This window comes from Heliangelus exortis, chromosome 1, assembly GCF_036169615.1.
Source record: "Heliangelus exortis chromosome 1, bHelExo1.hap1, whole genome shotgun sequence".
Lineage (NCBI taxonomy): Eukaryota > Metazoa > Chordata > Aves > Apodiformes > Trochilidae > Heliangelus > Heliangelus exortis.
This window is the reverse complement of record NC_092422.1, coordinates 22,511,138-22,538,781: the sequence shown is the minus strand read 5'-3', so window position 1 is coordinate 22,538,781 and position 27,644 is coordinate 22,511,138. Positions and strand designations below refer to the sequence as shown.

The 27,644-nt window shown below is 41.2% G+C and overlaps 1 protein-coding gene across 15 annotated transcripts in view; it reads left to right on the top strand.

Annotated features, from left to right (window-relative positions):
- STARD13 (StAR related lipid transfer domain containing 13) overlaps positions 1–27,644 on the top strand; it is a 291,307-nt gene that overhangs the window by 248,972 nt on the left and 14,691 nt on the right. For all 15 annotated transcript variants that reach the window (XM_071737404.1, XM_071737389.1, XM_071737360.1 and 12 more), the window contains 6 exons: positions 5,506–5,577; positions 7,554–7,635; positions 13,781–13,844; positions 19,119–20,497; positions 21,871–22,044; positions 23,976–24,135. In XM_071737404.1, coding sequence (XP_071593505.1) covers positions 5,506–5,577; positions 7,554–7,635; positions 13,781–13,844; positions 19,119–20,497; positions 21,871–22,044; positions 23,976–24,135 — 1,931 coding nt within the window. The remainder of the gene's footprint in view (positions 1–5,505; positions 5,578–7,553; positions 7,636–13,780; positions 13,845–19,118; positions 20,498–21,870; positions 22,045–23,975; positions 24,136–27,644) is intronic.

Sequence of the window (27,644 nt, the reverse complement as noted above, 5' to 3'; positions counted from 1 at the left end):
AATGAAATGGGGTAAAGCATTAGACCTCTACCTAAAAGTATTCCCTGAAATGGAATTCTCAGGAAATTATGCTAAAAGCCTAAATAATTTCAGAAACACCAATGTCCTTTGCATAAATATTTACAGCATCCTATAAATGAAACTTCCAAATTTTCCTTTTTAACGAATTTTGATTGGTGCAATGCAACATGAAAATGCTACAGAAAATTGTATTTGTCTGTACTGAATTGCTAATTTGTCTTTATTAAAGGACTTTTTCCTTAGACAATATGAAAAGCTTAGTATTTTTCCATATTCTACATCAACATGTTTGCAGTGGTGAAACAAGACTATAATCCAGTAGTTAAGGTATTAACCTGCTCTTTATAAGCTATAGATGTGAGTTTCTGTTTTTCTGTGAATTTCCTGTGTGACCTTTGAAAGTCACCTTTTTTCCTATTTATAAATAATTTCCTGTTCTTTACAATTTAGCACCTCTACCCTGGTGTAGTCTAATGTCTTAGATAGAAGTAGCTTTTTATTTCAATGGAAATCTGTCAGTCTTTAGTCTGACATAGTAACTCTGTGACAGCAGCCTGATAGGTGTAGGTATCTAAGAACTTTAGAAATTAGGGATTTGGCCTGTCCAGACCAGATTTCTAAGGGTATTAGTAACTGACAAGTAAAACAGCTGTATTTTTATGGGAAGTTAAAGCAGTCAGGCATCTGATTTCCACCAGTCTTGCCTCTAACCTTCTTCTGCAGTTTTTAAATCCCCATTTGTAATAAGAATAAGAGTTACATGGATGAATATCTTAAAGGTGTAGGGGCAGATGAGTAATGAGCACCATAGAACTACTCAGAGTGGACTGCAAGAAGAAACTAAAATGCACTGGACCTGTTCTTATACAGCTTCATCCTTCAGTGGAGCTTCCCTACAGATCCCATCTGCCCTCAGGACTGCAGTTCTGGGAAGACATGAGGGTACTGGCATGGCTTGTTGGTGACATGACAGGAGTATGGGAGAAAAGGATGCATCAGGTCCAGTGAGGCAAGGCTGAAGTTCTCCTGCCTAACTCCTACAGCTGCCTTGAGTATGAACCATCAAAGTGGTTTGTGAAGAATCAAAGTGTTGGGAGACAAAGACTGAGCAGACATTTCAGCCCCAGAATAGCATCCAGATGTTCTCTGGGAGACAAGCCCAAACATACTTAACTCTAAGCATGGACTGAAAGCCATGTCCCAGCTCTGCTCAGAACAGCTGTCAAGTTTCCTGAACCTCTCCTTATTTTGCTCTACTTACATCTTAAATAAATAAATGGATCAGAGTTGCACTTCAATCTCCACTGTGCAATATATGCTTTGGGCTACTCTATCAGCATCTCTGATTACATTTAACTTAATACACAGTGGGAAAGCTCCAGGAAGGAAGATTAAGCAAGAAAAAGCAAAACCAAAACAAAATAAAAATGAAAAAAATAGAGGAAAACAAAGAAAGTATGGCTTGGCTGATCAAAGAGAAGTTTGACAAGGTTTTAAGTCCTAGCTTGCTACTGGTAGAAATGTGAAATTGAAAAGAGAAATTTGTTTACTGAAAGGATTCAACTGAAAACTAAAAAGGAAACAACCCTGAGAATTCAAGTACTGTGAGATATGGGTGCTTCTCAATATTTGTGACTGAATTATCATCTAGCCTTAATAATTAAGGATTGTCCTTAACTGCTGCCTAAGCAAATGGATAGCTTTAGGTAAATTATCCCTGACTTGTTTTTTAAGTCAGCAAAACAGGACAGTGCTGCATAGGCACAAACCCACCATCAGATGCACTGGGGTAAACAGCTTTTGGGTCACACCAAGGGGGATGCTGCTTGTGGGTTCATGGGGGCTCACATGCTTCTGGGAGGAGCCCTTGAGCACCAGAGTGTGACCCATGTCCTCTCTCAAATCACTTTTCTCAGCATGACAGCCTTTCCCTGTGCTGTTGACAAGCTGCCTTGGAGTCACCTGTGAATACATGTAGTTTTGGAGTCACATGTAGTTTTCCAGGTCCTTCAGTGTTGCATCAAGACAATGAAGCTGCTCCAAGCTCATTCAGACTCCGGTGTTGGCCTGGGTGTGGGGACAGAACTGGACTAACACTGCCAAAAGTATTTATATAATCCTCCTTCGACAGCTTCAGTGGGGTTTTTCTGGTGGTGTACTCATACGTTCTCAAAGAAGTCTGAATTAAGTTTAACTAGCAAGTTAAAAAAGCAAATATTAGAATATGTGAACAGAGAGAGAAGGTGAAACTGGGCATCTCAAATTATGCTTTAAGTGTTACAATACAGAGTAATGAAAGAATCTATATTGCAATCAGAACTATAACTTAGATTACATTCCCAGAGCAAGATAATAGAAATCACCTTTGGCTTCTGCTGAGGGCTAAATCCTTGGTTGTGCTTTTTCACCTTAAATTCAGGAGCAGCAAAGAGGGAAAAGGTGCCTTTAGCCAGTGGAAATACATTCATATGAGCAAAGTCATATTTTTGGCTAGGCCAGCAGCACACTGCACTTCTCCCCTTCTGATGTCCTCTGAATAAGTCCAAAAAGGAGAGAGGAAAGGGAGGGATCTGGACATACATGCAGGCTCAGTATCCTGGAATCTGTCTTAGAAAATCTTACACAAGGCTGAATCTGGTTGAGGTGATCATTGAGAGAAGGAGAATACTCCCGATAGACTCCTTCATGTAAGATGTAGTCAAAGGGCTGAAGGCAGAAGTTCATCTGTCAACAGTATTTAAGTGGCTGAAGTGTGTTACAGACAGGCTCATACTAAAGGAAAAAAACAACTCAAACAAAAAAGCAAAGCAAAACAAAACAAACAAACAGAATCACCCCCCCAAATAACCAACCAAAGAAAACCAGTGAGTGAGATTTAGTTCCTTGCAAGTATTCACCCATTGCGACCTGAGATTTTTTTAGATCTCACTTGGGCTACAGGAAGATTCCTCAGCAAGCTCCTCTAAGCAGCCAATGGCAAAAAAATGTTGAAATAAGATAAGCTTATAAGCATTAAATGGTAGCATTTCCCATCACCCACAGCCTCTGTTAGCTGTGCTTCCGGGCCAAATGAAGCTTGAATGTACGTACAGCTGTTCTGAGTTGTAAAATACATTTTGAAATGGGATTGATTCATCTGTGTTTCATGGGATTGAATTAAGCAAAAGAAAAATAAAAGTATAAGGACTTGTCTGTTTTCCAAGCATTTAATAAAAATATTCTCACTGGAACATAATAGAGATGTGCTTTCAGCACACAGATGTGCAGTAGTGAGAGCCACGTTTTATGCAAACTGCTCGTTTTGTGCAGAGCTAGGAACTGAATGTACTCTTATACTCTTTTTTTCTGGCCTTTACATGAACTACTGTCAAAGCAAATGAAGACCTGGTGGTAAATCGTTTTCAGCACTGCTAATGAGTGTGGCCCTTGCAGAGCTGTTACTGCCAATCTAATAATTTTGGGGAAATCAGGCTTTGGAGAGGTAAACCTTGTATTCTGAATTTTGATTTCTGCAATAAAATTTGCTGGTGTGACTCAGTATTTAGATCAGGTAGGTGTGTGGGCCGCATACTCCACAGTACATTCAGAGAAAGTTTTGTGATGAGCTTCAGTGGGTAAAGTCATTAGGGGTTTAATGAGTGATTTGAACAGAATGACATGGGAAAAAAAATTCAGACCACCATCTCTTACATAAAAAAATGCATATTAGATGAAAAGAGTTTTCCAACTGGAATTTTTTTATGCATGCAAGGCAGAACATGCAGGAGAGCAACTGAGCTTGATTTTCTTTTTCCAGATCCATTGCTTGATATATAGTTTGGGATTTGTATTATGGCTGCATTGCAGCCACAAATGTGCCAAAGGCCTTGACTCATTCATTCAGGTTGAATAATAAGCAACCCAAAACCTCTACTTTCCTCAGCACATGCACACTTCATTCCTTCATGTTTTGCAAATGTAAGAGGTGCAGATACTGCAACTGTTCAAGCGGTAGATCCTGATCCAGATCTGGGCAGCAAGGAGATGTTGCCCAGGTTTCCCCAGGAACCCAGAGGTGTCTGGGTGAGCCCCTGCTCAGACATTCCTGCGGTCACCCTGGGAGCAGCTGCACAGCCAGGCAGCGTGGGTGCTGGGCAGGGATGGACCTGGCACTCTGCTTTCCACAAAATTTGTCCAGGGATCTTGGTAACAACTGAAGTATTCTACTGTCAACATGCTTTGGTCATCCCAGAGATCAGATGAATATCTGTGTGTGTAACTGCTGGAGTGTGTGACATCTGTTTCACTGGAGACACCTCAAAATCTATCCTCTGTTCTTGTGGAGCTGACATTTATTTACTGCTGCTCTAGTGACTGTGTGGGGTGGATATTCCTCTCCTGTGCAAAAAGCTATAGGTCTTGCATAATGTCCCCATTGAACATAATTTTCTTCCATTCCCTCATGCTTACCTACCCTCACTATCACTTACTAAATGAGAAGGGACTATTTGCTTGTCCAGCTGATGACTGCTCTGCCTCTTTCATAGGGTTGATACATCTTACCCAGTGAAAGCTGTTTGAAAGGGGAAACCTAGTCCAGCATCAGCTGTGTCTATGCCTCTAAACAGTGGAGAATCAGGAAGATGACACAGTTCCTCTCCTGATTGCCTATTATTTGCCTTGTTGAGAATATTTGTCTTCATAGGTAACTGAAACAGTCCAAAACAGGCTGGAAGTAGATTAAAATTAAGGACTGAGTGGTCTGGGATCCAGTGCTCAAAGCTACTTCCTGTATGTATTTTATTTAGCTGCACAGACATACCTGTAGCTGTTTATCCTGCCTCTAGTAGTAGACACAACAGAAAAGCATTGTCAGGAGTTCATTTATCCCACCTGTTTTAGATACTACTTTAAGGTGAAATGAATCACCCTCTGGAAGTAGCTGTCTTTCTATTGACTGTTTCTACAAGATGGAGTTCAGATGATTAAAGGGAGGAAGGCTCATCCTACCTGTGCAATTGTCCCTTCAGTAATAAGAGACCTGAACTGAGACTTTCCTGGCAGAGCTTTCAGTGGTTTTCACATGGGATTTTTCTGCACAAAAAATGCCAGAGCAGGAAAAAACACAGTGCATGCTCCCTGTCACCCCGTTCCCACCCTACGTTATCTCCATCTCTCCCCAACAACTTCCCCTTGGGGGAGGATAGGACACAGGATCACAAACCTGGCTTAGCAACTTCTCCAGCTGCATGGAGTTGATTAAATCTTTGTCCTGGTCAACAAGTGGATCTGCAAACCCTAGGGTCCTGTACAGGCAGGTGAATTTCTTTGAGGCACTCTATTTTGTAATTTTCTGGTGCTATAAAGAACTACTTCAGCGTGATGACAGTTCTTTCAAGCACTGAACAACATCTACCAAGTCTCTTTGCTGTTTTGTTGTCATTAAAAAGACTTCCAGTGCAAAATAACAAAATGTGAACTTTTCTTTTTTCTCTTTCTGCTCAGAAATTGAGGCAAAGGAAGCGTGTGACTGGCTACGTGCAGCTGGATTCCCCCAGTATGCTCAGTTCTATGAGGGTAAGTAGGTTTTTCTGCTCTTTGTGCTGTACTGAAAGTGCATGGAGCCCTTGCCAGGAGATCTTGCAGTCGGCCAACTCCACGTTTGACTGAGTTATGGCCATAGCTGGCTGCTTCACAAAGCTTCAGCTGCTGGAGTCAGACCAGTGCCTAAAGAAAAGTAAGATTCTTACCCTCATAGCCATGGGGAAAAAAAAAGGAGGGGGAACCTAGTTTGCGTGAACCTCAAAGGTTAAAAAAAACAAATACAAAAAATCCAAATACATAGGTCTCAGGATTTTTAAACTTCCTGAATTGTGTCTCAAATAAGATTGAAAATGTTGAAAGTTACTGAAAATTTCAGTGTTACTGAAAATAAGATTGAAAAAGTCTGTGAATTACCAAAACTGCATAATCTGAGCTGCATTTTATATTTGTGTATCAAGAAAAGCCAGTATTTTGGTGCTGGCTGAAAGGTATTGTCCTTGTCCCTTTTTAGCTGTAAAGTTCGTGCCCAGGTAAGCAGAGTCCCTGAGTGCAGGGGTTGTGCTGCTGCTGCATTCAGGAGCAGTTTGGGGACTGGGGCTGGGTGTCTCCTGCTCTCCCTAACTCACTGCTGAGAGAGAAACTGCAGCTGATCCCTTGTTTTTCCCAGACTGCATATTCTCCCTGCCAGAGACACAGAGCCAGCTCAGGCCTGCTTGGGTTTATTATCCAAAGCACAGGCTCACCAAATGCTGCTGGACACCTTCCAGGGGCAGTTTGGGTCTGGGGGCAGCATGGGTCCACACATGGAATAGTGGCCCAGAACCTCATGGGTCAGATGTTGCCATCCTTTCCCTCATGTGTGGCTGAAGGTGACAAGGAGCATGATGCTGAGGATACCTGCATAGCTCCTGATGTCCAGCTGAGGTCCTTCAAGGCTCAGGTGCTGGGTCTTGATGGGCTGCTTGGGCTCCCAAGGTCTAGGAGCCATTCAAGGAACCCAGCAAGGAATTAAGGCTCATAAGCCTGCCAGACCAAAGCTGACATAGGTGTGTGTCTACCACAGCCCCTGGGTGCCCAGTAGTACTTTTGCCTCTGCCTTGTAATCAGAGTATCTCAGATACTTATTTCCCCAGAGAAAGGAGAGCCCACTGCCTGCCAAACTCCAAGGGATGTTCCCTCCAAAAAATAACCTGTGCTGGGCTCCCACAGTTCCCATGCAGTCCATGTGCACTCTAGACAGTCTGCATGTCTGAAAACAAGACCCTTTTTACAGGCATCTATTCTGTTGGTGTTAAGCACTAATGTCTGGGAATGCTGGCTGCAGTTCCCGTATCCCAGGATCCTGCTGTGGTACCTGACCCTGGTGGAGCAGACTGGAGAGCAGCCATGGTGCTGGAACCTCTCCCATCCTTACAGACCCTGCTGATGTGTTGCAGCCATGTCACTTTTCATTACAAATGTCAGCTTCCAGCACACTGCTCTGGCTTTTTAGCTAATACTGGAGGTTATAATTCAGCTCAGCATTTTTTGGTGTCTCTGTTACTCGAGTAACCCTTTGTCTGAAATCAGTTACTGGGACTTGTGTTGAAAGCAACAAGTGCAGAACATTTCTGTTTTGTGAGTAAAGTCTCTCTAGCAAGTAACTCATTGAGTAATCTTAATGGGAATGGAGAACCCTGTTGCTCATGTGGATAAAGAAAGCCTGCTGGTAATTCCCTGATCTTATTCATTTGTGCTAGGAAGAACAGCTAACAATTGGCTATCTTACTAAAGCCAAAATAATCTTGCTCTCTCTTTGGAGCAGAGGATGTTCAGCTATGCCTTTAACAGAAAAAGAGTAATAACGTGACTGAAAGGGTGACTGATATAGCTGGAAGGGAACCAGAGCTGAGTGGAATTGGTCATACTAGATTTCAGTGAACAAGAGCATGCAAAGCATTTTAGATGTAGACAATGTGTTTTCATTTGAATAGCAAGCAGTCATCTGAATATTGTGTCTCCTCTTATAGACTCCCAGTTTCCCATTGACATCACTGCAGTAAAGAAAGATCATGATTTTCTTGACAAGGACCTTGTAGAACCTCTTTGCAGGTAAATAACACCTAAAGTTTCTTTTCTTATGATTTAAAAGCATGAGCTGATTTGTTACTGCTAGCAGTGCAGCAGAAGCAGCAGCAGAGATGTTTGCTTGTCCACGTGAGTTAAGCACTTATAACTGTGATGCTACAATTCTGAATTAATTTATCTTATGGAAGATCCTGGAGTAGGACTCACACTGTACTCATGGAAAACATCACATGATTTGAGAAGAATCAAATCCAATGCATTTGAAATACCTGCCTTTTCAGAAAAAAGTATCGGAGTTACAAGCAAACTCTGAATAACCAAGAGTCACGTTTGAGTTGCACATGAATAACTCTTACGGCCAACTACAGCAGAAAAAACAAAATTTCATTGCACAGAATTTAGCAAGTACTTTCTCTGGCAGCAGACATGGTTTTCATGCTGCTGCAATTCCCTTGGTACTCTCCTTTTGGCACTAGTAACAGAAGTGGGACCAGAACCCCACAGTACTACAGATGCTACAACTAATCACTGGTTTACCCCTCCCAGAGGGCTTGTGTTTGCTGTTTATCTAACTTTTTATACTCTGCTTGTGATGAATATATCACATTGCATGGCTCAAGTACTGTCCCTCAGGACGCAAGAAGCAGAAATTCTGTGGTAGTTTTGCAAAACCACATTGAAGAGGCATTGTTCCCCTTTTATTTCTCCTGTGCTCAGCTCAAGCTGCGTTCTGCTCTTCTTCTCTTCAGCAAGGACAAAGGAGCATCTGGCCCATAACCAAGCAGTCTTTATGACAAGTTATGGAAACTTTCACAACATCAATATCAATATAATTTGACAAAACTCTGTTTCCCCTTCTGCAACCGTGGCTAAAGTCATCAGACAGTGTATGTGCTGTTCCACTGTGCATGGTAGTGTACATCTCAGGCATTAATAAGTCTGTGATGGAGGACTGCAGAGAGGGTTTCTGAGAACCATAGAAAATCAGCCTGGAAAAGAATTCACCTACTCTGTCTCTCCATTCCAGGAGTTACCCTCCTTCCTCCAGGATCCAGGTAATCCCTGAGCATAGCTGTCAGACTGCTCTCTCAAAACTCCCCTGCTGCAAACAAAACTTATTGCTTCTCATTTTGTGTATTACAAATATGGGGAACAGGATATTCTTTCTCTGTGTGTAGTAGCCTTTTTATCTAATGACAAAGCAGTAGGAAAGACCTGGATCTCAAGAATGCAGGAGAGCAGAATAACTGCAGACTTGATCTACTGCTGTTCCTTATGGACTGATCAGAGGGACTGCTATGCCCATGCCTAGAGAAACCTTCTTTCCATACATACATTCATCCTCCTGCTTCAGGCTGGCATGGTAGAAGACTGAGTTTGCTGTAGCTTGGGAACTGGGAAGTGATAGGAAGTTGAGAGCTCTTCTCCCCAGCCTTTTCCCACAAAGTTGAAGGACCATCCAAAAGTGCAAGTATTATGTCTGTCCCTGTCTCTTGTAAGAGCAAATGGTGAGGTGCAGTCCTCACAGAGCTCTGTGATTCCCTTAAATCTTGCTTTTCTGAAGTAATTGGCAGTGGTTACACTTCAGTCATGGTCAACAGGCATCTAAAACCTACACAGCTATATGGAACATCTCTTGCTCTTCCAGCCTCTTTGTAGACTCACGGATATGCCTAAAACAGTTACAGTAGCTTTATGTATTTATGAGGATTTCTTTGTGACCTGAACAGCTAAGGACCTTTTTTCTCCCCTCTTTTGTTGTAATATTGGGGTTTGGAAAATAAACTAGGAGCTGGAGAGATTCACTCATATAGAAAAAAATGCATTGTATTAGTCTAAATCAAGGGATATGGCTGAGACCTGTAGTACATAAGCACAGACACAGATTATTCAGAATTATTTTATTCAAAGATAGTTTATGACTGTCTAGTAACTTTTTCTGTAATTATTTTATTGAGAGGACACTTCTTGTCTTAACATTTGTTGGGAGTTGTTACACAGTTTAGCTCTAAAAGAGGAAAAACACCTCATTCACTAGACAGGTATAAATAGAAGCATTCTATACTAGTTATGTAGATGGAAGTGTTATGTTTTAAGATTGCAGACAATTTTCTGTAACTCAGTAGCAACCTATAAAAAGCCATTGTGCCAAATACCAAGATTTAGGTGCATCAGAAACAGTGAACAGTGTCAGCTACTGCCTCCAGGACCGGCTTTGGTGCTGTGTTAGCTAACAAAACAACAACTTCCAAGTTTTCCAGTGGACTGGAAATCCTCACAGGTCGGCTCATCACTGGGGCTGGTTTGTTACTGGTTGCTTTGCTCTGTGGTGGCATTACTACAAGGTGCACACCAGTATATTATGTAAGACCCCCAGACTGTGATGCACTTTTATGAAACAGAAAGTTAAAAGAAGTTTGGTTATTATTTCTGTATGCACTGACAAAACTTATATTCTTTGAACAAAACTGCCCTGAAAGCTATGCATGACCAAGCCTTCACACTGACTAATAGTGAGTTCAGCACATAGTACTGAACAAAATGGGGTTCTCTTTTTATTTGGAGTTTAATTTTAAAGTTGGAAGGACAGAGCTTGGAATGATAATGTTCCTAGTATCAACACTGAATTTCTCTGCTCCTGTGGACTGCAGTCAGATTGTCAACCTCATTTTATAATCCTCATGGCATTGCAGTATAAAAGACAACATGAGGTACTAACACTGAGGAATCTTTTTTTTTTTTTTTTTTAAGGCAGCTGGTAATATTTTAGTCAGAAAGCCAAAGACTCCCTGTTGCAAAACATTTCAGTGACCTTTTTGAGATATTCTAACACTCCTGCTGTTTACAATATCATTTGAAAATTTGGCAGAGTAAAGACCAAATTTGAGGCCTTTGGGTTGGAGGCACATGTATCAAGAGATTCCACTCAAATTTTATTGAGTAATGAACAATAGAAAATTGCCATGCAATCTGCAGGCAAATGCTGTCAGTCTGCCAAAATAATAATTGGGCGTGAAAATTTTATTGCTGGATCTCTGTCTTGTTTCCAAAATAGCAGCAACCAACTCTGCTCTGGGAACTTTTGTGGCTGCAGTGATAAGAGAGTGAGAAGGAAAAGCCAAGCCATGTTGTACTTCCAGTGTTCATGTAAATACAATAAGAATATAACAAGTATGTAATAGCTTGATATATAGCCCACTAAACTAAGATCTTAAAATCTGAACTGTGCCAAGCAGACAGCAGCCTTTTTTTCAATATCTGGTGTCTCTTAGATAGCTTTTAAATAATCTAAAGGTTGCTGTATATGGTACATCCTACTGTAAGGGTTTTGAAGTGGTGATTGTATAGTCAGTACCATTGACTGAGATACTGCTGTAGGGCTCTTAGGAGATAAGCCCAGCTCTCCACGTGCAGTACACAAAGCCCTGCTTTGGAGTCAGTGGAATGGCTCCTCTTGATCTCAAGGAGAGCTGACTCACCTCAAGTGAGCAAGTAGCCTGTAAGGTGCCTCACTCAGTTGCAGCTATGATAAAAAGTGATGGGACTGGAAAAAAGGGTATTCTCTTCACACACACACAATTGGTGGAGCCAGGCCATAAACAATGCCAGCTTCACACACCAGCCCTGATGGTACTGGAAAGATCCTTATTCAGTGTTCAGACCTTAGCAGAGTCCAGTATGATGAGCTGGATGTCTTCTTCCAAGGTCCAGCTAGGGGGTATGTGTATGTCACACCTAAACTTGGCTATGATTTAAGATAAAAAAAAGAAATGTTTCCGTCAAGGACAAGTTTATGGAACAATGAAATGTATTTATTTGGTCACAATCCATAAGAGAGGACATTTGCAGATCTCCTGAGAAAGGAGACACTGTGCTCACCATGCTGTCCCTCCGCATGGTGGCTTCTCCTGCATGACCAGCCAGTGCCCTTGAGTTGTGTGACAGCGTTTAGTAGCCAGAGACTTTTATTTATTTTTATTTTTTTTTCCAAAAGATTTGTTCAGGGCTTAGCTGTCAGTCATCCAATAACTTTAAGCAGCTGAGAAAAGCTTTCTGCTACCACTGGCACATCAAGAAGGCAGAAGAAATTGAAACAGATTGGCTTTGATTGGAGTTGTTAGTACCAGGCAAGCTCACAAATATGATCATTAGTTGTCTAGTTTCACTGGCAAATCTTTCCACAGCACTGGAAGAGCCTCAGAAAGCACGACAAAATTTTGTAGATGGGTAAATTTAAAACTTGAGGTTGAACTCCTGGCACACAGTAGAACATAGTTTTGTTTCTGATGAGACAAGTTCTTCATACCCAAAACAGATTAGAAAGCAGCCAGGATGATGGTGTGGCTTCCCAAGCTCCAGTTTAAGTGATAATATTCACCCTTACAGAGCTGACCTCTTGGTCCCTGCTGAAAGCATCGCACTCTCAAATGCCATTAGTGGGAAAGCAATGTCTTTGGATGGGCATTTTGGTTTCACTATGTGCATTCTGCAGCTTTCCATGCTGAAGAAGCAGCCCTTCTTAGTCCCATGGCACTTTCTGCTGTGGGCTGGACACATCCAGAAGTGCCTGGGTACCAAGAGGATGAAGGGTACATCAAGGGCTGTTGCTTCCTCATCTTCCAGCTCCTGAAGTGCTTGGCTTGCTCCTTGGTTTTTAGAAGGCAAATGGCACCATAGTGAATGGAAGAAATGGTCCCTGGGTCTCCAGTCTAAGCCTCTTGGAGGAAGCTGTCTCCAGAGATAACAAGTTGGTTTAAAGTCCTTCAAAACATAAATGTGTCTGTGCCACTGTATATTAGGAATCCATACCAATATGCAAATGTAAACATTTTGCACTCAAAAGAAATGCAGAACATTATTCATCTCCAGGGCCCCAAGAAAATGCAACTTTGGGTTGAGAAATACCATGTTTGGGCAAAAGATGAGCTTTGTTATAATAGATGTAATCCCTGAGGAGGAGGATTTGTGGGCAGAAGACTGAAAATACAGCTACAGAGCCACAAAGCCTGAAATTTATTACAAGGACATTACTACCATGCATGCGGGTGTGCTTCTGCATGCATTATACTCACATTAATATGATGAGCACAGTTCTTTTCTGATATGGCATAACAGGCTTATTGGTTTGAGTTTGATATATAATCTGCAAATGAGCAGGTGGTACTTTGTGAGGATTATTTTTTTAAGGAAGATTCATATTTGGTGGTCTGGTTCTTTATTATCTGGTGGCTGAGGAGAAATATGTTAATGCTATAATGTTTTTATGCTATGTGAGAGATTATATCATCAATGTGATATGTTTTTTCATCTTGTAGCTTACCACATACTTTTCAAATGTTATCAGTTCTGGAGACTTGCAGCCTCTTCCTGAGACCCAAAAACAAGAGGGGCAGCTCTTGCTGGAGGCACTGGAGATGCAGGCAACCTACAGCAACGTGTTGTGGGCACATGGCTCTCTCAATCTGCCTCTCTGTATTTTGAAATTCAGCCCTAAATCTGGAAAACGTTCAAAGTTAACTTAGTTAACTTTATTTAACTGTGAGCCTCTACTTATAGAAGATGGATGGTTTCATGAATATATACCTTTAGGTATCAATAAAACCTAACCAATTGTGATTAGCATGGTTGCTTCTCTATTTAAAGAGCATGTTTTCTGTTAACCTGTCCATCAAATCCACAGGTGTGGTAAAAGAACTATCAGCTGTGGGGAAACATTTAATTAACTGATAAAAGTTCTTGTTCCTGTTAACCTTTTAAAGGAGCTGCTAACTGCCTCATTTGAGGAATTGGTCTTCCTTTTGTCTTTCACCAGTGCTTTGTAATACCCCATTTAGACCAATTATGTTAAGGTCCTGCAGAAGGCAGTTTACCTCCTTACCCAGCCACCAGAGGTGTTTGTTTATGCCTGTTTCTTTTTCTAAGTACTTAAATGTCTATGAATTAAAAAGCAATGTATAAAACATGGCTCTCAGGTAATGTGAAGTTTAAGTTTCTTTTTTAATGCAGAGTCTTAGGGACTCAAGGGGTATAATATGCTCAGTATTGTTTCTGAAGCCTGTTGTGTGCAGTTGCCACCCTCCAGGCAGATAAGAGAAAAGCTTTTGAACTTATGAAAAGTCGTGCCCCTAATCAGAGGCTGCTGATCTTTTGAATTTGCTTTGCCTTTTAGACGACTGAACACACTGAACAAGTGCGCCTCAATGAAACTCGATGTGAACTTCCAAAGAAAAAAGGTAAGGAAACTTCATGAAATGTGCTGCTTTGCCCTGTCTTTTGTGATAAGACCTCCCCTGATTAGCTTTTAAGTCCCTATGCTCTTCAAAGTAAGTGAAGTATATTTGACTTTGAACGTGTGTATCCGCATTACCCGGACACATGATAACATCGGTTGCTGAATCTTGAAATTATAAAGATTGACAAATTGAATTGAAATTGAAAAAAACCTGTGCCTAACATGGCAAGAATTAAATGCTACATGTATTAAAAGGGCACATCCAGTACTTTAAAACTTGATGTATGTGCAGTTCAAATTAGTGGGTGAAAAGACAGTGTGGTTTCATTAGGCAGGCTTGTTTGCCAATGCCATGTGAGTACACAATGGAAAATCCTGCTTGGAAAAAGTGGAAGCTGCTTGGATGAAAACAATAGGTCTTCTTTATTTCTTGTACTGACTTACTCCTGATCAAGAATGTAAAAATAAACTTTATGTAAAAATCCTTACAAGCTCCTGTGTAGCATGGGAATTATTTGAGCTTAAGGAGTTTCAGTGAGGACTGCACAAACTGTGTATTGATTTTGAGAGTTTTGTAACATTAACTGTTGAACGTTTGGTTTTCTGGTCACAAATTCCCCCAAGCCCTTCAGTCACGTACAATGGTAGTTGTTGAAGCTGACAAATCTTGCTGCCTGCTTCTCCTCCTTGAAAGTGTTTGTCTAATGCTTTTTTAGAAGCTGCCTCACAGAGTTGCATTTTTGGTCTATGCAGATTCAGTTTATTCATTCTCTACTCACTGTTTGAGGGAACTTAGAATGGTTTTACTATCCAGATATTTTGCTTCTGCATGTGCCCATTTGTTCTGCTGTGTAGGAAGCCTCTTTAGCATTCATTTTGTCCACTCACTGTAGCCACAGGGACTTCTTCCTTTCACCGCTTCAGACCTGATGGTATTTTCTTGCCTTTAATAAGTGCCAACACTTTCCACATCAAACACCCACATCACACCTGAGAGAAAGAACAGCAAGATCCCCTGACTACATGAAAACTTTGATTTGGTTAGGTAGATGCTGTAAGAAGAGTCTGAGACCCTTCAGCATAAACTAACTGGACTGATTGCATCATTGACATGCTTGGAGCTGTGCCTGGTTTGTGTCTGTGTACTTGTGTTTACACAGAGATACTGGAGCTGCAGAAGAGACAAAAGTGCAAACAACAACATATTAGTTGAACTCTGGTTGTCCTCTGGAAATTCTGTTTTAGTTACTTTCCTTCTCCTCAACACATATTTTGGGTTTGCTCTAAGATTTTTGTGCTTCCTTGCTTGTCTCTAGGTATCTGATTTAAAAAAAAAAAAAAAAGAGGATTTTTCTTGTTATCTTAGTTTTAGTAGGGTTTGATGTTTGTTTTTTGGGTTTTTTTCTGCCTCTCATCCCTTTTCTAAATGGATTGAAACCCCCAACTGCTCTCCTTGCAGATGAATATTAATATGTTATGGAAGTCCAAGTGCCCTACTTGGTAGCCTTTCAGGGGGACAGAAGATAGCTGGGTCGATATCTGCATGAGTCCAGGGAGAAGCAGAGGAGAGAAAAACACAGAGGAAGAGGGAACAGAGCAGATTCAGGATAATAGATACAGAGCAAGTGACAGTGGGAGACAAAGGGAAGGAAGAAGAGGGAGCAGAGATTTCTGACCTGAGGAAAAATAAATGCAGGTGTAAAAGCTGGAAAGTGGGTCTGGAATTGAATGCTGAAGCAAGTAAACATCTTTGCTGTAGGTAGTGCCTTTCTTAGCAGTCTCTGTGATGATCTGAACAATGAAATGCAAAACCAGCTTGCTTTGGAGGTTCAGCATAAGAGGTTTGTACAGAACTAACACAGATGCTTGAGTGATTGATCAAAATACAGCCAAGAGAGCTGCCAGGCAAGGTTACAGTGAAAGCCAAGCACAGCCTGAGCCATCCCCATCCGAACCATTCATGCTGTGGGCTGCTTTCTTCCCTTTGGCTTCATCGAGATGCATACAAAAATCCTTCTGTATGTGTTGCAAATATGTCCGTAAGCAATTTGGACAGACAGAGATTAGCCTTTGGATTAACTGCCTTCTGCAGCTGTCAATTTATGAGAATTCCTGCCCCCAGCTGGAAAAGTGTGGCAGAATTCCATCACAAATAAACCCACTTTTTGCCTTTTGTTAGCATCCTTCTGTATCTCAGGCAAGGATGCCCTTGGTCAAAAAGCTGTACTATCTGAAATCAACTGTGACAAATCTATGAATTAAAACCTCTTTCTCTTTGGCAAATATTATCAGTCACTCCTCAAGGAACTTGCTCCTTCTTGTCTTCCCAGACATAATGGTATTAAATGGAGTTTTGAATATCTTCCAAAGCTGTGCACTTGATTTCACTCTAGGTCAGTAGAAGTATTCCACCACTGCTCCAAGATGTCTGCACTGCCTCTGCAAGTTGAAATGCCACTTTCCCACCTACCCTTGATCCATTGTCCCCATGGCTGGTGACATGTTGGTTGGCAAAGTTCTCGCTGCGTTTATTTTTTTTTTTTTGTTAGGACAGTTTCCTTTGTCAGCACATTCTGATATCTAACAAGAACAGTGTGTCATTCAGGATGTTCGTGGCTTCCAGAATTTCTGATTCCATCAAAAGAAAAGTACATTATGTCACAGGAGCACACACTGCAGTCAAATTTGGAGTGAGTCACCATGGCAGCATTTCGGTATCTAGATATTTCATTTGTCTGATTTTGCTTCTGATGAAACATAAAAATGTTTCATTACCAATTAAAAAAATAAACTAATTTTTTTTTATTTAGCTGCAAACCGTGACACGAAAATCCTCTGTGATTTCTGACTGTTTCTTGTGCAGAATGTAATCCTATTTTTGCTGTGGTTAGAGGCACAGCTTCTTTGCTACCAATTCTAATTTCTGTTCATATCTGGTCTCTTTAAAAACAAATCTTAAAACTTATTTTCATCTAAAAATTAGTTAAAATATACATTTACCACCAAATTTGCTTATTTCTGTCTCTGTGCTCTCCTCTTGGTGTTTTTTCACTGTGTCCCTACCACTTTGGCTGGTTTAATTGGATCCAGCTTGTAGAAAATTCAGGCTAAATTCTGTCAGTTCATACAGTAATGTCAGTGCAGTTATGAAGATTTTTGTCAGCCAAAATCATGTTTAAGGTCCCTTTGGCATATTGGGATGTACAACAAATAAGAAAAATATGTTTTTATCCTATTGGCTGGTGCCATCAATGCTTCAGCACTGGTATGCTTTGTAGATATAATTACCACTACTAAATATTTAACAGTACATACCCTTGTGGTTTTTAAAATATCCACTTTGTGGCACTGCTAAGACCACAATAGATGGATTTTTAAGTGCCTGAGTCTGTGCAGTGCTTCACTCTGTATATGCATACAGCAAACTGTGGAGCTGAAACCAAGGCGGATCTGCCTGCTATACCATTTCTTCCCTGCAGACAAAATGGCTAAAACATGATTAGCCTTTTCTACCCTTTTCCTGACACTTCACTAGCTGGTTAATTTTGCTCTCTAGCCAGCCACAGGACTAAGATCTCCATTCATTCCTGGGACCCAACAGCAACTGCAGGAGCACTGCTGCACACCTCAGGGTTAAGATATAAGAGGAATGACTAAACCTGAAGTTTCATAATTCTATTTTATTTTATGATTTAGACATGATCTAAAACACTTGGCCAGCTTGAAGTGATCAGCTGGTAAAAGCTCATGGCATTAGTGAGACCTGACATGCTCCTAATACCGTCTCCATCATTTGAGGTTTCACATTATTTAAGGTTTTGGGTGTTCTTGTGAATTTCTTTTTAGCATTTCTCAATCTGACAAACCAGCAGAGATCTAGTCAGAGATGGAAGATAACTTTACCATCAAAACTGCATAGAAAAATGCTTCTAATAATAGACTTTCAAAATACAATTTTTCCAGTCCCAAAATAGTCTTTCTGGTTTAGCACCTCATTTTAGTCTGACAGCTTGTCATATTTTACTGCCTTCATACTGCTTCCAAGAATGTGAAGAGCTGTTTGGATGTCATGTAGGTGAAGTTAGTTTGTTCTCCTTTAAAACAAATGTACAAGAATAATGCAGTATAAACCCTTTTCAAAGTCAGGGGAAGGATACTCATTAGCAACTGTGGGCTCCTCATCCTTGGAGAACATTGAGTTCAATGCTGACTGCATGCTTTGTGCTGAGGACATATCTTTTTGTTGTTGTTGTTTGAGCAAACAGATGAGAAAAATGTCATAGGGAGATATATATATATTTTTTTTTTAATCCAAATTTGCATGTTGTCTGCCTTGATTTAACTCCTGGTGTTGCCTATACATAAGCTCAACTCTGCATGCCCAAGGCTGAAGGAAGGGACCAGGAGGGCTCTGGGGCTGCTGCTACCTTGGGATGAGGTCAGGGTACACCAGTGACAGTGGGACAGGCTGGAGGTCATCAAGTTTGGGGTGTCTCTGATGGCAAAGGCAATGCAGATAGTGGTTGCCACTGTAGGAAAGCTCACCTCAAATGTAGATCCAGGTTTGAGCCTGGCTGCTTCCCCTTCCCACATCTTTACAGCTGCCTTTGCTGCCTGCCTTTGCCTGTGCTCAGAACCCCCCTAAGCAATTCCTCCAAATATAACCTTTTTACTGTTATTTTAAGCAGTGTAACTACTTGTCTGTAGTTATGTTCCTGAAACATAAACCTTGTTAAATGTACCTGGTTTGCAAAGTTTATAATATAGTTCTCACTGCAAAACTATGTAGCACTGGATATTTGCAGTCTTGGTGCCTGAAATTGCTCACATTGCTGTATTACCCAATTACTTCCCAGTATCTCAACACCAGCCCTGAAAGTCAGGATCCTTCTACTTGAACCTTTCAAAACTCCTTTTTTTGGTTTTGGTTTTTTTGGGGTTTTGGGGTTTTTTTTTTGGCTAATCCCCAATGACTCACTATGGGCATCAGTTCACTGCACAGGCATCCACCCCACAGAAGCTGAGAGGCATTGGTGGGACTCATGAGCTCCCTAACATAGAGCAGGCTTTTATTCCTTCCTTGTTAAGATGCTTGCTGCAGTCTTTACAATTAAATGAAAGAGGCTGTTGTGAAAGGACTGAAGAGGAATCTTTCATAAACTCAGGTCAGGGAGACTTTACCACCTGTTGCTCGCATGGAACAGTACAATCACATTAATTCAAAATAACGAATAAAAGCACCTGCTTTTAACATGTGCCACTTGCTGTTTTCCAGAGTGAAGATTCAGATGAAGACGACCTCTGTGCTATCAGTAATAAATGGACTTTCCAAAGAACCAGCAGACGATGGTCTCGAGTGGACGACATTGATGCTTTGCTTCACCAATCTGACAGGCATGGATCTTCTGGGGACATTAAAATGAAAAACACAACAAGCAGTGAGAGTGTCCTTACAGATCTGAGCGAACCTGAGGTCTCATCTATTCACAGTGAGAGCAGTGGGGGAAGTGACAACAGGAGTCAGTCTGGCATCAGTAGCACTGCCAGGGAGATCTGCAGCTGCTCTGGCCAGCATGATGTGGAAAGCACACTGCTGCAAGACTCCAGTGCAATAAACACTGCCCTGTCCACCAAGGACAACCTGAAGAATGAGAAACCAACACGAACCAAAGCCAAAGCCTTTCTAAAACGCATGGAGACACTCAAAGGAAAAAGTGTGCATGGAAAACCAAAAGGGTCTGGAAAAACGGGTCCTTTAGAGATAAGTGGGCCTGTTCTCCAGTATGAGCCGAAATCCTTGAAGGACATGCACTGTGTACAGATAGTCAATGGCAATCTCCAAAATTTAGGACAAGATTCAGTCAAAAGGGGACTTTCTTTTTCTGCCAAATCCAGCAGCGACAGCAGTCAGTCTGAAAACAGCAGCAGTGGGGTGAGCACACCCTGTTTGAAAGACCGCAAATGCCACGAAGCAAACAAGAGAGGTGGGATGTACCTGGAGGACTTGGATGTTCTGGCAGGAACAGCCTTACGGCAAGTGGTGGACCAAAACCTCAAAAATGAGTTTCATTCTCAAGAAAACTTGGTTGTGCATATTCCCAAGGATCACAAACCAGGAACCTTCCCTAAGGCACTTTCTATTGAAAGCCTCTCACCTACAGACAACAGTAACAGTGTAAACTGGAGGACGGGCAGCATCTCTTTGGGAAAGCAGAACTGCTCTACTCCAAAAGAGCCTGGATTGATGGCTTGCTGTCCTAAAGAGAGCAGAATCAGTATTTATGACAACGTGCCAGGTTCCCACTTGTATGCTAGTACTGGAGACCTCCTGGACTTAGAGAAAGGTGTCCTTTTCCCTCATTTAGATGACATCTTGCAGCATGTCAATGGACTCCAGGAGGTGGTAGATGGCTGGTCAAAGAATGTGTTGCCAGGTCTGCCAGCTGATGATGTGTCAGTCAGGGAACCACCATCATTGCCTTTCCAGTCACCCACACAGATCACTCTTGATTTTGAAGGAAACTCTGTCTCTGATGGCCGGACCACACCGAGTGATGTGGACAGAGATGGAACATCCCTGAATGAATCTGAAGCTACTGGTGTTAGGGACAGGAGAGACTCTGGGGTGGGAGCATCGCTCACAAGGCCAAGCAGGTAGGTAGCCAAGTTTTGTACATAAATTCATAGATTGTGAAATACGATATAATGAAGCAGAGGCTTGTATCCTGGGAGTCAGAAGGTGCAGTTACTGTTAGTTGTATTTATCCTGTATGGGCACCTCCCAGGAAAAGGTAAGGCTTTGGGAGAAGGGATATCCTGCTATGGAAATTCTTGTGAGCGGTCAATGGAAAACTGGTTTAACAGAGAAAACTGAGGCATTTTTTCTTTCTTGATCAACTGATTACATAGTAGGACCTTGTATATATCATGGAATGTATTTTCAATTTGTCTTCCAAATTACGCACTTGGATATTTATGCATCAGTTCTCTTGTGCAATTTCTTAATGTACTGGTCTGCTTTAAAAATGCATCCCTTTGTGCTCAAAGAGAATTTATCTATCCCACCTCCCTTGTGTGAATGGATAAAATGATGCTATACAGTTAACTTAATAAAAGTGAAAAGCAGACTTTAGGTAATAATTCACAGGCAGAGGGATTTCTTCCAGTTGAACCAAGGGACCATGGTCCTGGGTGAAGGCCTTTTGGATTCACACTGCTGCGTGTAAGGTGGCTGTGTATGTGCAAAAGAAGTGAGAAAATACCTGGTGTTTTCTGATCTGCTGACAATTTTGTCACATCCTTACAAAGTACTCTGCTGTGTCATGGTTTGCTGCTGCCTGTAAACCATCACAAGCAAGTGAACTCAAGGAAACTACTGAATAAATGAGCAGTGCCAAAGGATTTGAGCCAGAATTCATGTTTAGCAAAACAAGACTGAAATGACATTTTCCCTATTGCATCTAGTATATAGAGAAGGTGCATGGGAGTAAAGAAAAGATGTGAGTGGCTCACTAGCTTAGTGGTTATAGCTCTTGCCAAGAAGAAATGGGGTTCAGTCCTTTCTTTAAAAAATCCTTCACTATTTAATGATAAAGATATTTGGAGAACCTCATCTCTAAATACCTTGGTTGTCAGGCTGGTCCCCTGGGAAGAGAGGGACTAGACATCAAATCCTAGTTCTGAGTCAGGGAGAAAACATTTGAATCTGGAGCTCCCACATCCTGTTGGAAGTGTGTGGGCTAGAAGGCCATAGTGGGCAACAATTTTTCCCTAAGTATGTGGACAGGACCCACATCAACTTGTGAATCTAACATCAAAAAATCAAACCTTGGGCATGCCCAAAATTGAAGAGATCAAACAAATTGGTTTTTTTTGACTCTGAGCTACATTTTCTTTCAGTAGACACACCGTGAGCCATAATATGTGTGCTTTGTAAATTGCCCAGCCCTACCTCATAGCAGACCATCCTTTTTTTTCCTGCCATTTAAAGCAGTTGCCTGATTTTTCTATTGTTTCCTTTGCTACAGGAGATTACGATGGCACAGTTTCCACATTTCCCACCGCCCGAGCCACTCCATCGCGTCGCTGCACATCAGCAATCAGTCAGCAGCCCAACTGAACCTATTGCAAAAATTCTCTCTGCTTCGTCTTACTGCCATCATGGAAAAGTATTCCATGTCAAACAAACATGGCTGGACCTGGTGAGTGCCATTAATAATCGGAAGAGATATTTTTAGATGAAAATAATTTCTCCTAATTCCGTTACTCTGATAGTAAATTCAGTACATGCAACTAGGAGGAGTGACCAACTTCAACTGTAGAATTTGAAACTGTCCCCTTCAGTCTGTTGCTGCCTAGTGACTCAGTGACAAAGTCAGAAATAGATCCTGGAGATATGAATTCATTCCTGCTCTCTAACAGAGAGACAACTATTGCCTCTCTAACAACACTCCAGTTCCAGAAAACTAAACAGAAATAGGAGAGAGTTATTAAACGTAGAAAATTTTTATGGTTAAGTCTTCCCCAGGATTCTTTTTGTGATTCAAAAAGAAACAGCTGCTGATCATACTTCATATATTTGATATTGGTTTGATTATGCTTTAAAGGAGGGTTAGAATAGTTAGGGAACTTTTTTCCAGAGATCAAAAGAGCCAAGATTTATCCTAGTCTTGGACCTGAGTTAGAAGGAGCTTGCAGCTGCAGCAGCTGTCACAGGTACCTCGTCACTCAGAGAGGGGAGTATCAGGCAAAGGGGCATGAATGCTGACAGCATGACTCCTTCTGTACCAACTGGCTACAGAAATCTGTATTTAATGGCATACAGAGCCTGATGGGACATTCATGCTGAGGTATAGTGGAATGGAAATGAGCATAGATAAGAGATTTTAAGTTTCTTAGAAATAATCAAAAAGATAACAGAAACTTTCCCCAGCTTGCAGAGACACTGAGTCCAAAAAAAATATGACTTGACATTTACATTGTGATTTCCATGTTCAAAGCACTTCACTGAAGTCTCACTGAATTCAGCTGTGAGCTAGATAACACAAGTTTGTTTTTAGAAGTGGAAAAACAGATATATGGGCCTACATGTTGAGATCCACCTCACAGACATAAGCCACTCCAAAAACTCTTAAGTCTAGCATGAGCAAGTTGAGTTGGCCATCTGTGGTCAGTGGAAAAAGATGGGCAACTCCAAAGGGAGTTCCCTGTGGTTAGGTGACATATTGAAATGAATTTTACCTTAAACCAACTCCAAATAAGCATACTAGAATAAAGAAAATTCTAGATTCTGCTGCTTATGCTGAGGTTTTCCCTCCTGACAAATATTTCTTCAGTTGATATAATCAATCTCTAAAGATTTATAAGAGTGGGACTCTAAATGGCTGTAAAGTTTTATGCTATACACATCCAGTAGGTCATTTAATCCAAGTTTTATCTCCTTCCCACACAGATGAGAAAAATCTTTGTCACATTCAGGTCATATTAATCTTTCTTTTCTTTTTTTCTTTTTTTTTTTTTTCTTTTAAAATTCCACTGCAGTCATGACTACCACAAAGGGAACCCAGTTGGTTCTTGTTATTGCCATCATTTTTTGACAAAAGCAAGCTCACTAGTTTCACTTGGGTTACTCAAGTAGAATAAATCATCTAACACTAGGGAGGAATCTGGCACAGAGAGACTTTCCACCAATGTTTATTACTTTAAAGTATTAGTCAATAGAAATGCTAAATAGTGTAACTGGTAGTATAAAAATCATTCAGCATGTTAGAGGACTGAACTTCCTTTTCTCCCAGATAGCCTCTCCCTTATGCTTTGTTGGGCCATTCCTTTGTGTCCCTATTGGATGCTTCAAAGCATGTTTGCTTCAGCTGGATCAAAACTGCATAGAAGATTTTTTTCTGTTAAAATAAATTGTTATGCTGTATCTTAGGGCCAGAGGCTGTCAACTTATAAAAGTTAAGAAACTCATTAGTTATACAGACTGTAAAGTGTCCATGCATAGTAAATATAATTTCACCATCTCTATAAAAAAGAAGGCGGCCCTGGTTATTGATTTCTACCAGCAGTGTAACTCAGGAAGACTGTAAATTCTCTGCTGTTTTCATGCTGCCTGTTTCATGTTGATTTTCAGGTCTGTGCCAAAGTTCATGAAGAGGATGAAAGTCCCTGACTATAAGGACAAGAATGTCTTTGGTGTGCCTCTGATTGTTCATGTCCAGAGAACAGGACAGCCTCTTCCACAGAGCATTCAGCAAGCTCTCCGCTACTTACGGAACAACTGTCTGGATCAGGTATGAACCTCACTCCAGGGACTGAGTTGGTTTTGTTCTGAAAAGCCACCCTAAGCAAGCAATGGTGAAGCTCTTTATACTCAGTACCACAATTATTTGAAGATTGTTGTATCTCTTGTTGGGCCCATGTCTCCTCTGGTGGTTTAAGACTTGGTGCCAAAACTAATGGTTTGCCATTTTGAGTTTTGTATTCAGATGCTTTGTTGAATTAGGCTAGATGTTAGGAAATATTTTTTCACTGAGAGGGCTGTCAGACATTGGAATGGCTTGCCCAGAACAGTGGTGGAGTCACCATCCCTGGAGGCATTCAAAAGGCATTTGGACCTGGTCCTTAAAAACATGGCTTAGTAGTTGACTGTGGTGTTAGTCAAAGGTTGGACTGGACGATCTTGTAGGTCTCTTCCAACCTAAACATTCTGTGATTCTTGTAGCTTGTTAGTCTTGCTGATTTGTATACAATAGCCTACCTCAAAAAATGACATGAAATCTTAATGTCCATTTAATCAGAGCTCAGGACTCCCAACTTCTTTCTGTATCTACACTGCTTCTGCTTGATTGTTGCCATTGAGGGTTAACTGCATTCACCATTTCACAAGATATGGTACAAAAAGTTTTATTTACTTAGCAAAGAAAGAAAAGTCCAAGAATAGAGAGCAAACTCAGCAGAATATTCCAACTATTCTGTTGACAAAGTCAGATACAACCAGATAGAGTTAGGTCAGCAGCAGTTCAATGCCAAAGTCATTACAGTACATTGCCTTTTATAGTGTTCTTAGCTACAAAAAGCCAGCTGGGAGACCCTTGTGATTAAAGTTGCAGATTTTTTTATTCCCTTTAGCTACAGAGCAGGGACATACCAATCATATTTTTACTGTTCTTCCCCTAAGGATGAGGCTGTGTATCTTTATGAACATAGGACTGGGAGAAACCCCCTTGTTGATGGAGTTCAATCCTCTCCTATTACTGACCTTGTGTGATATGACCTCTTCCATAGCTGCTTTTAGATATCTGTAAGTTCAAAAGGGGCAAGCAGTATTTTACTCTGCAGACTTTGCTAGCTCTGAGCACGGGACGAGGGTGGAAGTGGTCAATTCTGAACCCTTCCATTTTCTGATCACCTTTCTGGTCACTGTCCAGACTGTTTTATTGCATGACAGTCATCTTCCCCAAAATGGAAATCTAAAAATTAGCTGTGAATCATAGCTGTTTCTCCTTACATCCAGTGGGAGACATAGGCCCTTCCTATCCTTTTTGTCTGTTGACTGTAAAGAGGTTCTGTAGTGATCAGACCTTGAAACTAACTCCTAGATGTCACAAGTGAGGTGAGTTTTGCCTACCCCATCACAAAATGGTAGGGCTTGGAAAGGACCTCTGGAGATTGTCTAGTCCAACCCCTCTGCTAGAGCAGGTTGTACAGGATGGCACCCACATGGGTTTTGAATGTTTCTAGAGATGGAGACTCCACCACTTCTCTGAACAGCCTGTTCCAGTGCTCTGCCACCCTCAAAGTAAAGAAGTTCCTCCTCATATTAGATGAAACTTCCTGTATTCAAGTTCGTGCCCATTACCTCTTGTCCTGTCATGGGGCACCACTGAAAAAAGACTGACCCCACCCTTTTGATACCCATCCTTTAAGTATTTATAAGCATCGATAGGATCCCCCCTCAGTCTTCTCCAGACTAAGAAGGCCCAGGTGTTGAGGGATGGGAGTTATAATCTGCTGGAAATGTCTTAATAGGAGATAGATGCATAGAGACAAATAGAAGCAATATATTCAATAGTTAGCATGTCTGATTATCACTGTCATAATCTGGGTATGTATATTCTTCCAATATAGGAATAAAAGTGATGCAGGAAGCATCAAGCAGGGATGGGACTGGAGAAGAAGATACTTGCTCAAATATGAGGAAGAGGAGATACAGGGATAGGGATGGGCTTGACAGCTGAAGGTCAATAGGAAGAAAGAGAAAAGAAAGGACGTAAGTGGGGGGGAGGAGGAGAGGGAGGAGAAAAAGTAACAGAGGGTAAAAACAGAGAGAAAGGAAAAACTCTCAAGAGATTAGAGGTGGTCAAAAGGAGTGTCCATGGGTAGTCTCAGACGAATATCTTCTCTGAGAGGGGGTTTACTTGATGGTAAGAATCAGAAGGTCCATTTCAACTCAGCTTTACTCTTCACTCCAAGTTGAATGGAGAAAATATTTAATAGAAAATGAAGGAGGAGAGATACAGGTTAGGGCCATTTAAAATATCTTTCCACCAAAAACAGAGAAATAGGAGTTTGGATAAATATAATTAAACAAAAAGAGAAATCAAGAGTAGCAGAATGATGAGCAGCAGGAGATTTCACAGGTGAAATTTGATGTTTGACCACTCAAATCAGTCTTAGGTGTAAGTTTTTAAAAGTTCTTTGTATCAGCAAGGCCACTTGCCATCAAAAGCAGAGAACTGGGCTCTGCTCTTACATTTTTCTACCACATGGTAAAACTGTACTTTTTTGATAAAATTAGCATGGGTCCTTCTGCATCTTCAGTACACATTTCTAAGAGCAAAAGGGATTTACAAATAAGAGAAAGGGAAGGGGGAAAACATAACAAAAGAACCAGATGCTCTTTCTTGTATTCTCTTGTCAGAAGGAAGAGCAGAGCTTCCTCTGTGAACAGAAATCCAGTGTACTGGGATGTACACAGGGTTCACTCCAGTCCTCTTAACTCCTATGCATGAATAGAGCACATGAGCTTTGCTAAATTCATCAGTAAGAAGACACAGCAGAAGAGCCACTCACAGCCAGTCTGGTGTAGCAGTTCATCTCCATATAAATAAATATATCTCCTCACAGAGGTGCATAGTGTGTAATTAGTGTCAATATTGCCCTAGTTAACAAAAGTCCTAAATACCATGTTCCTGGGCATGGGATTCTGGGGAGAGGAGGAATTTACATGAACACTGCTGGTAGAGGTGAGGGGATGGGAAACAAAAGGCATTGCTTCCTTGCTTTTACACATAATTCCTGTTGGGACCAGTAGCTGAAGGGAGGCTACAAGAAAACTGGGGAGGGACTTTTTGCAAGGGCATAAAGTGATAGGACAAGTGGTAACAGTTTTAAGATAAAAGAGAGTGTAGATTTAGATTAGATACTAAGAAGAAATTCTTTACTGTGAGGGTGGTAAGACACTGGCACGGGATGCTATATCCTGGAATTTTCAAGAGCAGGTTGGATGGGGCTTTGAGCAGGTCTAGTGGAAGGTGTCCCTGCCCATGGAAGGGGGGTTTGGAACTACATGATTCTTCCAAGGTCTTTTCCTTTTACAACCCAAATCCACACAGAAAGCTGAACAGACAGACAGTGGGCATGGAGAACAGAGAGCTGTAGCTCCAAACCTGAAGTGTTGCTTTTTCATGGTCTTTCTCAATATTTCACCTTTCCCCCTGCAAAACTGAAGGAAAACAATGCTCAACACTTCCCAAATGAAACACTGTAAACTCACATGGGAATAAATAATGTGGTTGAG